At 33.4% G+C, this 11,039-nt stretch overlaps 1 protein-coding gene across 2 annotated transcripts in view; it reads left to right on the forward strand.

Annotated features, from left to right (window-relative positions):
• Positions 1-10,066, forward strand: part of ADAD1 (adenosine deaminase domain containing 1) — a gene marked incomplete at both ends in the record, with an annotated part of 57,666 nt that extends 47,600 nt beyond the window's left edge. For both annotated transcript variants that reach the window (XM_080797001.1, XM_080797002.1), the window contains one exon: positions 9,953-10,066. In XM_080797001.1, the coding sequence (XP_080653127.1) occupies positions 9,953-10,066 (114 nt within the window). The remainder of the gene's footprint in view (positions 1-9,952) is intronic.
• Between the last annotated feature and the right edge of the window lie 973 nt (positions 10,067-11,039).

The following is an 11,039-nucleotide window of genomic DNA, read 5'->3' on the forward strand; positions in this document are numbered from 1 at the left end:
GCCAGAGGAGACGTGGCTGAGGGGTGGGTAAAATAGATGAAGAGCATTAAGAATACATTTACTGTTATGAGCACTGAGTATTGTGTTGAATCATATTGCATACCTGAAAGAAATATATCACTGTATATTAATCATAATGGAATTTTAGAACATATTATTTAAAAAGATGCATACCTAGATATGTCCTATTCAAACTGCTTGAGACCAAAACGAAGATTAATCCCATCATTAATCATTAGGGGAATACAAATAAAAACCACAGGGGCGCCTGGGTGGCTCAGAGGGTTGAAGCCTCTGCCTTCGGCTCAGGTCATGATCTCAGGGTCCTGGGATCGAGCCCCGCATCGGGCTCTCTGCTCTGTGGGGAGCCTCCTTACCCCTCTCTCTCTGCCTGCCTCTCTTCATACTTGTGATCTCTCTCTCTCTGTGTCAAAAAAATAAAAATAAAAATAAAAATAAAAAACCACAGTGATTTACGACTATTTATGGTTATTAACAATAGGGCAGTACATCTAAAGGTTGATTTCAGCAACAATGGAGGCCAACCTAAAATAGCCAGAACAGTCTTGAATAAGAATATAGTTGGATTATTCACACTTCTGATTTCAAATCTTACCATAGAGCCACAGTAATCAAGCCACTGTAATACTAGCATAAGGATAAACATATAGCTCAATAAGATATAATTGATAGTTAAGAAATACACCCTAACACTTATGGACAGTTGATTTTAAGAAGAATACCAAGATAATTCAGTGACAAGAAATAGTTTTTTCAACAAATAGTCTTAGGACAACTTGATATCCACAGGGAAAAGAAGAAACTTAGACCGTTTTTTCAACAAATAGTCTTAGGACAACTTGATATCCACAGGGAAAAGAATAAACTTAGACCTTTACCTCATACCATGTACAAAAATTAACTCAAAATGGATGATAGACCTATGTAAGAGTTAAAACTGTAAAACTCTTAAGTGAAAACATAGAAGAAAATGTGTGTATTCTTAGGTTAGAGAAAGGTTTCTTAGATCTGATACCAAAAATACAATCCAAAAGAGAAAAAAAAGTGGTATTTTAGACTTTATTACAGTAACAACTTTAGCATTTCAAAAATTAAGAAAATGAAAAGGCAAGCTACATACTATGAAAAAATATGTGCAAATTACATATCTGATAAGGGACTTGTAACCAGAGTAAATAAAAACTCTTGCAACTCAATAATAGATACATGACCTAGTTTTTAAAATGACCAACAAATTTGAATAGACATTTCTATAAGTAAAATAAATGACCAATAAGAATATGAAAAGATATTCAACATCATTAATCATTAGGGAAATACAAATAAAAATAACAGTGATTTGCTACTTTACACATACTAGGGTATATAAAGATATTAAATGTTGGCAAGGATGTAAAGAAATCAAAACCATCGCCATTGCTGGTAGGAATGTAAAATGATGCAGCCTCTTTGGGAAACAATTCAACAGTTCCTCAAAAGTTAAATATTGAGAGGTGCCTGGCTGGCTCAATTGGACGAGCATGTGACTCTTGATCTTGAGGTTGTGAGTTCGAGACCCACAGTGGATGTAGAGATTACTAAAAATAAACTTTAAAAAAAATTTAAATATAGAGTTATCATGTAACCCAGGAATTCCCCTCCTAGGTATATTATTAAGAAAATTAGATACACATATTCACACCAAAATCGTAAACGGATGTTCGTAGCAGCTGTATTCATATTCACAAAAGGTGGAAACAACCCAAATGTTCATCAGGTGATGAATGAATAAACAAAATGTGGCATGTATCTTTAATCATCCATAAAAGAGAAAATGAAGTATTGACACATTCTACAACATGGGTCAACCTTGAAAACATAATGTTAAGTGAAATAAACCAGACAAAAGGCCATAGATAATATGATTTCATTTATATGAAGTGTCCAGAATAGGCAAATTCATAAAGATAGAAAGTAGATTAGTGGTTTCCAGGAGCTGGGGGGAAGGAGAGAATGAAGATTGACTGCTAATGGGTATAGGATTCGGTTTTGGAGTGGTGAAAATTTCTGGAATTACTGGTAATGGTTATACAACTCTGTGAATATACTAGAAGCCATTTACTTATTGTATACTTTAAAAGGATGAATTTTATGATATATGAATTATATCTTAACAAATCTGTTAGAAAAGAATGCAGTGAATTGATGTGCTTATGGATTGGAGGAAAAAATATTGTTAAAATGTCTATATTGCCCAAAGCAATCTACACATTGAGTGCAATCCCTATCAAAATACCACCAGTTCACAGAATTGGAACGAACAACCCTAAGGTTTGTATGGAACCACAAAAGACCACAAATAGTCAAAGCAATCTTGAAAAAGAAGCAGCTGGAGGCATCAGAATTCCAGACTTCAAGCTATATTACAAAGCTGTAGTCATCAAGACAGTATGGTACTGGCATAAAAACAGATAGATCAATGGAACAGGATAGAAAACCCTGAAATGGTCAACTAATCTTTGACAAAGCAAGAAGCAGTATCCAAAGGAAAGAAGTCTCTTGAACAAATGGTGTTGGCAACATTGGAGCACCTTTTTTAAATATATTTTTTAAAAGATTTTATTTATTTGTTTGACAGAGATCACAGGTAGGCAGAGAAGCAGGCAGAGAGAGAGGAGGAAGCAGGCTCCCCACTGAGCAGAGAACCCGATGCGGGGCTTGATCCCAGGACCCTGGGATCATGACCTGAGCCGAAGGCAGAGGTTTTAACCCACTGAGCCACCCAGGTGCCCCTTGGAGCACTTTTTAAACTATACACAAAAATAAATTCAAAATGGATGAAAGACCTAAAAGTGAGACAGGAAACCATCAAAATTCTAGAGGAGAACACAGGCAGCAACCTCTTTGACATTGGCCATAGCAATTTCCTACTAGACCTTTGTCAAGAGGTAAGGGAAACAAAAGCAAAAGTGAACTATTGAGACTTCATCAATATTAAAAACTGCACAGTGAAGGAAACAATCAACCAAAAAGCAGTTTACAGAATGGGAGAAGATATTTGCAAATGACATATCAGATGTTAATATCCAAAATCTATAAAGAACTTATCAAACTCAGCAATCCCCCAAAACCCCAAAAAATCCAGTCAAGAAATAGATAGAAGACAGCAATAGACACTTTTCCAAAGAAGACATCCAGATGGCCAATGGATATATGAAAAGATGTTCAGCATCACTCATTTTTAGGGAAATCAAAAACACAATGAGATACCATTCCAGCCCTGTCAGAATGGCTAAAATAACAATACAGGAAACAAGAGATGTTGGTGTGGAGAAAGGGGAGCCCTCTTACACTGTTGGAAATGCAAACTGGTGCAGCCACTTTGAAAAACAGTATAGAGGTTCCTCAGAAAGTTAAAAATAGAACTACCCTATGATCCAACAATTGCACTACTAGGTATTTACCCAAAGGATCAAAAATACTGGTTCAAGGGGCACATATAACCTGATATTTACAGCGGCATTATCAACAATAGTCAAATTATGGGAAGAGCCCAAATGCCCATTAACTGATGAATGGATAAAGAAGATGGTGTGTTCGTATGTGTATATATATACATATATATGAGATACATATATAATGGAATACTATTCAGCCATCAAAAATAATGAAATCCTGTCATTTGCAACAATGTGGATGGAGCTAGATTGTATTATGCTAAGCAAAATAAGAAAGAAATATCATATGATTTCACTTATATGTGGAATTTAAGAAACAAGGGGAAGGGAAGAAAAGGGAAGCAAACCATAAAAGATTCTTAACTACAGAGAACAAACTGAGGATTGCTGGATGAGAGGTCAGCAGGGGGATGGGCTAAATGGGTGGTGGGTATTAAGGAGGACACTTGCGTTGACCACTGGGTGTTATACATAAGTGATGGATCACTAAATTCAACTCCTGAAACCAATATTGCATGATATGTTAACTGAAATATAATTTTGAGAAAAGAAAGAAAAGAAAAATATGTTTAAAGTGCTGAGAGAAAAACCTGGTAACCAGGAATTGTATAGCAAGATAATTCTTAAAAGCAAAATTTAAAAATCCCCAGGCAGACAAAAATAAAGAAAATTTGTTGTTAGTATAACTTCCTTAAGAGGAATTCCAAAGGAAGTCCTTGAACCTTGGAAGAAATAACATGAGCTGACATATAAATCTACAGAAAGGGACAAAGAATACTGAAAATGGTAATGGGATAAATATAAAAGGGTGTGTGTATGTATGTGTTTCCTCTTATTTTCTTTAGAAAGTGGAAGTTCTTTAAGACAATTTTAATAGTGTATTAATTTGTAACAAAGATAGATGCAATATAGACAGTGATATATTTACTGTATATATAACAAAGGACAGAGAAAGAAATCAGTCAGTATTGGAACAAAGATACCATATTTTAGCAAATAAAGTCAGTATGAATATGAAGTAGAATATAGTTAGACACAGAAGCATAGGGTGCCTGGGTGGCTCAGTGGGTTAAGCCTCTGCCTTCAGCTCAGGTTATGGTCCCAGTGTCCTAGGATTGAGGCCCACGTCAGGCTCTCTGCTCAGCAGGGAGCCTGCTTCCCATCTTTCTCTGCGTGCCTCTCTCCTTACTTGTGATCTCTCTCTCTCTCTCTCTCTCTCTGTCAAATAAATAAATAAATAAATCTTCAAAAAGAAAAAGATACAGAAGCATATTGTAATTCCTAAAGTAACCATGAAGAAAATAACTGAAAACTACATGCAAAATATCAACACATGAATTAAAATTGTATATTAAAATTCATTTTCAAAAAAAACAGAAGGCAATAAAGAGGAAGCAGAGAAATGAAAGACATGGAACTTGGAAAACAGTGAAATGGCAGACATGAATCCACTTTATCAATAATCACATTAGGTTCTATTAGACTAAATGTTCCAGAGAAAAGGCAGAGGTCATCAGAATGGGTTAAAAAAAAAAAAGGGCAAGATTCAACTCTATGCTGTCTGCAGGAAACACATGAAATTCAAAAACACAAATAAGTTGAAACTAAAAAGATGAAAAAACATATGCAAACTGTAGCAATAAAGAGAGCTGAAGTATTTATATTAACATAAAATATATGTTGAGAAATATAAGACAATGAGTGATGTTTTATAGTAGTAAAAAGGCTAATGCATTGAAACATATAACGAATAGTTATGTAATAATTATGTGTTAGTAACAACAGAACACAAAAATATATAAGCCAAAACTGACAGAATTGAAAGGTGAAATAGATAATTCTATAATTACAGCAGGAGGTTTTTTCCCAGAAAAATGTACTTTTTAATTTTTTTATTGTGTTATGTTAGTTACCATATAGTACCTCATTAGTTTTTGATGTAGTGTTCCATGATTCATTGCTTATGTATAATACCAGTGCTCCATGCAATCAGTGCTCTCCTTAATACTCATCACCAGGTTCACCTATCCCGCACACTCCCCTTCTAAAACCCAGAGTTTGTTTCTTGGAGTCCACAGTCTCTTATGGTTCTTCTCCCTCTTTGATTTCCATCTTCCCTTCATTTTTCCCTTCTCCTAATCTCCTCCAATTATGTAGGAGGTTTTAATAGTCTTATTTCAGCAGTTGATAAAACAACTAGACAGAAAATAAGAATATAAAAGGCTTAAATATCAGTGCCTGTACTGGCCTGTATTAAACACTACATAACTGAATATAAATTATTTTCAAGTACACTTGGAACATTCTCCAGTTATTGGCAATAAAGCAAGTCTCAGTAGAAATCAGCAGTGGAATGAAATCTGGGAAGTTAACCATTTGAGAATTAAGCAGCTTAACTTCTGAATAACCTGTGAGTCAAAGAAGAAATCATAAGCAAATTAAAAAAAAATCTTCTGAATCAATCAAAAATCGACTGAATGAAAGTACAACATATTAAAATTTGTGGAATATAACTGAAGGAGTGGTTAGAAATTTATAACTTTATTCACTTATATTAGGAAAGAAGGGAATTGTAAAATCAGTTATTTGAGCTTCCACCATGAGATGTTAGAATAGCAAATTAAAAGTAGAGAGGGAATAATATAAAATGTTATAGAAAATTCTAGAAAACAGAAGAAATAAAAATAGAAAATAGAAAAAAATCAATGAAATCAAAAGTTGGTTCATTGAAAAAAAAATCAACATTGATAATCCTTTAGACTAACTGATAAAATAGTAAGAGATAATACAAGCAATCTAAATTTGGAATGAAAGATGAGTCATTTCTACAGACCCCAAAGAGCTAAAATAATTATAAGAGAATATTATGAACTTTTTTTTAAAAGATTTTATTTATTTGTCAGAGAGAAGAGAGCACAAGCAGGGGAAGTGGCAGGCAGAGGGGAGAAGCAGGCACCCTGCTGAGCAAGGAGTGAGATGCAGGACTTGATCATAGGACCCTGGGATCATGTCCTGAGCCAAAGGTGGACACTTAACCCACTGAGCCACCCAGGCGTCCAGTATAAACAACGTTTTTTCAAAAAATTAGACAAGTTAGATGAACACATTCCTAGAGAGATACAAATTATAAAATGTGACTAAAGAGAATACCCAGATTGAAATAAAGTAGTTGAATTATTAATTAAAATTCTTTTCCTAAAAAGACAAACCAAGAAACAGACACTTAATTATAGATAACAAACTGATGGTTACCAGAGGGTGTGGAGGGTATAGGTTAGTAGATGATGAGGATTAAGGAGTGCTCTTGAGCACCAAGTAATGTATGGAATTGTTGAATTGCTATATTGTATATTTGAAACTAGTAAAACACTGTATGTTAACTGGAATTAAAATTCTTTTCCTAAAGAAAAGCAGAGTGCAGATACAGCTTTACTGGTGAATTCTATCAAACTATATGCAAAAAAAGAAGCACAAATCCTACAAAAAAACTGATAAATAGAAGAGAGAACACTTGCCAACTTTTATGAGGTCACTATAACCCTGATGCCAAAACAGGATTAAAACATCACAAAAAATGAAGACTACAAACTTTATCTCTCCAGAACATAAATGCAAAATTTTTAAGGTATTGGCAGAGTAAATCCAGCAGCCCAGAGAAAGGATAATACACCATGACAAAGGAGGTTTGTTCCAAGAATACAAGGTTGATGAAACATCAGAAAATTATTGGATGTACTACCATTATATGAATAGAGTCAAGTTCAAAACCCACATAATTACCTCAAAAGATGTCCAAAATGTATTTCACAAAATCCGACAGCTATTCATGGTAAAAATACTGAATAAGAAATAGAAGTAAATTTCCTCCAATGAAAAACCTACAATTGACATCATGCTTAATGGTGAAAAAATACTCTTCCCCTTGCCCCCCATAAGATTAGGGAAGAAAACAAGAATGTCTGTTCTCATCTCAATTCTATTCAACAATACTCTGTACGTCCTAGCAAGTTCAGCAAGTTAAAAAGAAAAGGTGTTGAGACTGGAAAGAAACAGAAAAACTCATTTTATTTCTAAATAATGTAATCTTGTATGCAAAATATCCTATGGAATCTATTAAAAACAACTATATCATATGTGAGTTTAGTACACATTATAAGAACAATATAGAAAAACAAATTGTGTGTGTGTGTGTATATATATACATATATATATACACACACACACACACACAGTAGGAATGAACACTCCTAAAATTGGGAAAACTGTTTTCTCCAGAATAGCATAAAAAAATGCTTAGAGATTATTTTAACTAAGTGTAAGATCTATACACTGAAAATGATGAAACGTTGCTGAGAATAATTGAAGACCTAAATAAATGGAGAAATGTACCATTTAATGGGTTGGAAATAAAACATTTTAGGATGTCACTTCTTGTCAAACTAATCTATGGATTGAAGGCAAACTCTTATTAGAATCCCAGAAAGCTTTTGTGTAGGAATTGATGAGCTGTTCTGATCAAAATTGAAATGTTAATCCAAAGGACATAGAAGAACCAAAACATTTTTTTAAAGATTTTATTTATTTGTTTGACAGCGAGAGACACAGCGAGAGAGGGAACACAAGCAAGGGGGAGTGGGAGAGGAAGAAGCAGGTTTCCCATTGAGCAGGGAACCTGATGTGGGGCTCGATGCCAGGACCCTGGGATCATGACCTGAGTTGAAGGCAGACGCTTAATGACTGAGCCACCCAGGCGCCCCCCAGATCAATTTTTTAAAAGCAGATTTACCCTACCTAGTTTCAAAATTCATCATAAAGCCACAGTAGTCAGGACAGTGTATTGATGTAATGATAGACATATAGATCAACGGAACAGAATAAGAGGTAGAAATAAATCCACACACTTATGGTCAATTAATTTTATATAAAGGTGCCAAGGTAACTTAATGGGAGAAAGAATAGTCTTTTTAATAAATGGTGCTGGAACTGTTGGATATTTGTGGACCAAAAAAAAAAAAATAACTTAGACTCTATGAGTCATACAAAAAAATTAAAATAGATCATATTTCTGAGAGAGCTGAAACTTAAAACTTCCAAAAACACATCAAAACATTTGTATTCTTAGGTTAAGAAACAGTTTCTTCGATGTGGTACCAAAAGCACAATCTGTAAAAGAAAAAATTGATCATTTGGACTCCAGAATGTAAAACTTGCTTTTCAAAAGTCATCATTAATGAAAATACAAGCCACAGACTGGAGAAAAAATGGGCTAATCATACATTTGATAAAGATCTTGTATCTGTAATAATATATAATTAACTCTTAAAAATCAATATTGAGAGGGCAAACAACCCAGTTTTTAAAAGTAGCAAAGAATATATACAAATGGCTAATACACATACAAAAGATGCTCAGCCTCATCGGTCAGTAGGTGTTGACCATACTATACATCCACTAAACTCTAAAACACTATATACTAGGTATTGTTGCAGAGAAACTGGAGAACTCTTGCACTGCCAGTGAGAATGTAAAATCGTATGGTTTCCTTGGAAAATAATTTGGCTGCCTTGCAAAAATAATCATATAGTTACCATGTGATCCAGCATTTTCACTGGTGTCTGTCCAGGAAGAACAGAAACTTATATCCACAGAGGACTTGTACATAAATGTTTACAGCAGCATTATTCATAATAGTGCAGAACTGGAAACATTCCGTTGTTCATCAGTTGGTGAATCTATAAACAATATGATAAATCCATATGATGGAGTACTAATCAGCAATGAAATAGATCACACTACAAATACATGAAACAATATGAATGAATCTGAAAGCATTATGCTAATCAAAAGAAGCCTGACACGAAAGAGTTCATATTGTGTTCCATCAATTTTTATGAAATCTCTAGAAAAAGCAAAACTCTAAAGACAGATAAATTCATGGCTGGCTGGATCTGGGAATACAGATTGGACTGCAGATGGGCACAGTGGAACTTTTTTGCAGGTGATAGAATTGGTTTACAACTTGACTATGGGATGGTTGCATACCTTTATAAGTTTACTAGAAATCATCAAACTGTATACTTGTGAGTGCATTTATGGTATGTAATTATACTTCAGTAAAGCTTTTTTTTAAAAGTTCATCTATATGTTGACTTATAGAAAATGAAAGAAACCAAAATGATGGTGATTATCTATTATTTGTTCCTTACACACAGATTTTATTTTCTTCCTTATATTTTCTCTACTTTTCAAGTTTTCTGTGATGAGTATGATTATTTTAATAAAAAATGTTCAAAAAGTTGTCTTTAAGGAGTGTTGGAAAGGAAAATGTTTAGTTTCAAAAACAATGAGAAAAATAGGAATTCAAAAATATTTTAATTTTAAAAAAAATTTAATTTTTAAAATGTCAAACTTCAGAAGCAAGATAAGGGTTACTTAACTTTTTGTAAGCCAAATTCTGCCTATATTCTATAATTCAATTTTTTTTCTTTCTATAGTGTATGTCTGGATCCTATCAAGAAGCTAAAACTTTGCTGAAATCGTACTTGCAGCAACATGGCTATGGCTCCTGGATTGTGAAATCTCCCTGTATAGAGCAATTTAGTATGTGATTTAGGCAATCCATTGTCATATTAAAAATCTTTTGTTTTTTGGTGTCTTTGACTAGTAAATATATTTTAAAAATTTTGGTGGTTTTCAGCTTTCAAAACCAGAGTCTTGCAACAGCAGTGTCCAGAGATTGCTGAAGATAATAATTTATATTAAAATATTGAGTTTTTTCAGTTTTTTTTTTGAAAAATTATTACCTGAGTCATTATGCAGCTATTTTGCATTTGTTTTTACAAGCATTATAACACCACTGCCCTTTTTAAGTTTAAAAGAAAATTTCTTTAGAGTTTTTGCTTTTAAGCTATTTAGCAAATATATTCAACATTGTTTCTGGGTATCTCACTCAGGTTGTTTCTTTTTAAATTAAGAATTAGAATCCAGGAATACAAATAATAATTTTTGCTCATGTGTGGATTAATTCAATGAACATATGAGTGCCTAATATTTGCCAATCACCATGCTTGTGTGATAGTGAAAAACAGCAACTAGAACACCATTTCTCATGTCCAAGAAGTTTATGAATGCAAACTGCACATATATACGCAGGAAAATGTTAACATGTTAGAGAATAATTTCATAAATTAGTTATTCTGATTAAAAGTCATCATAAATGCTTTAAATAAGATTGACCATTTTCAAGTGTTGTGTAAGATCCATCCAAATGTAATTTAATATTTATAATTTAGGTAAATAGGGATTTCTGATAATCAACAAAATGTTATTTAGCTTTACATTTATATTTGTTTATACAGTGATTAGATCAAAAGACAAAGTTTGGTTATACTTGAGTTAGGCTAATGTATCTTCATTGAAATTGTGAGTTCGTTCCATACTTCAGCCTCTTAAACCTATTCCTTAGTTTCATTCACAGATGACTTAAGCATTATTGGTCTCAGACTTTATTCCTCTTAGCTTGAGTCTTTATAATGTCTGATAAGGTCTGTGTAGTTTTTTTGTTTTGTTTTGTCTATTCTA

Source organism: Martes martes, assembly GCF_963455335.1.
Source record: "Martes martes genome assembly, chromosome: 2".
NCBI lineage: Eukaryota > Metazoa > Chordata > Mammalia > Carnivora > Mustelidae > Martes > Martes martes.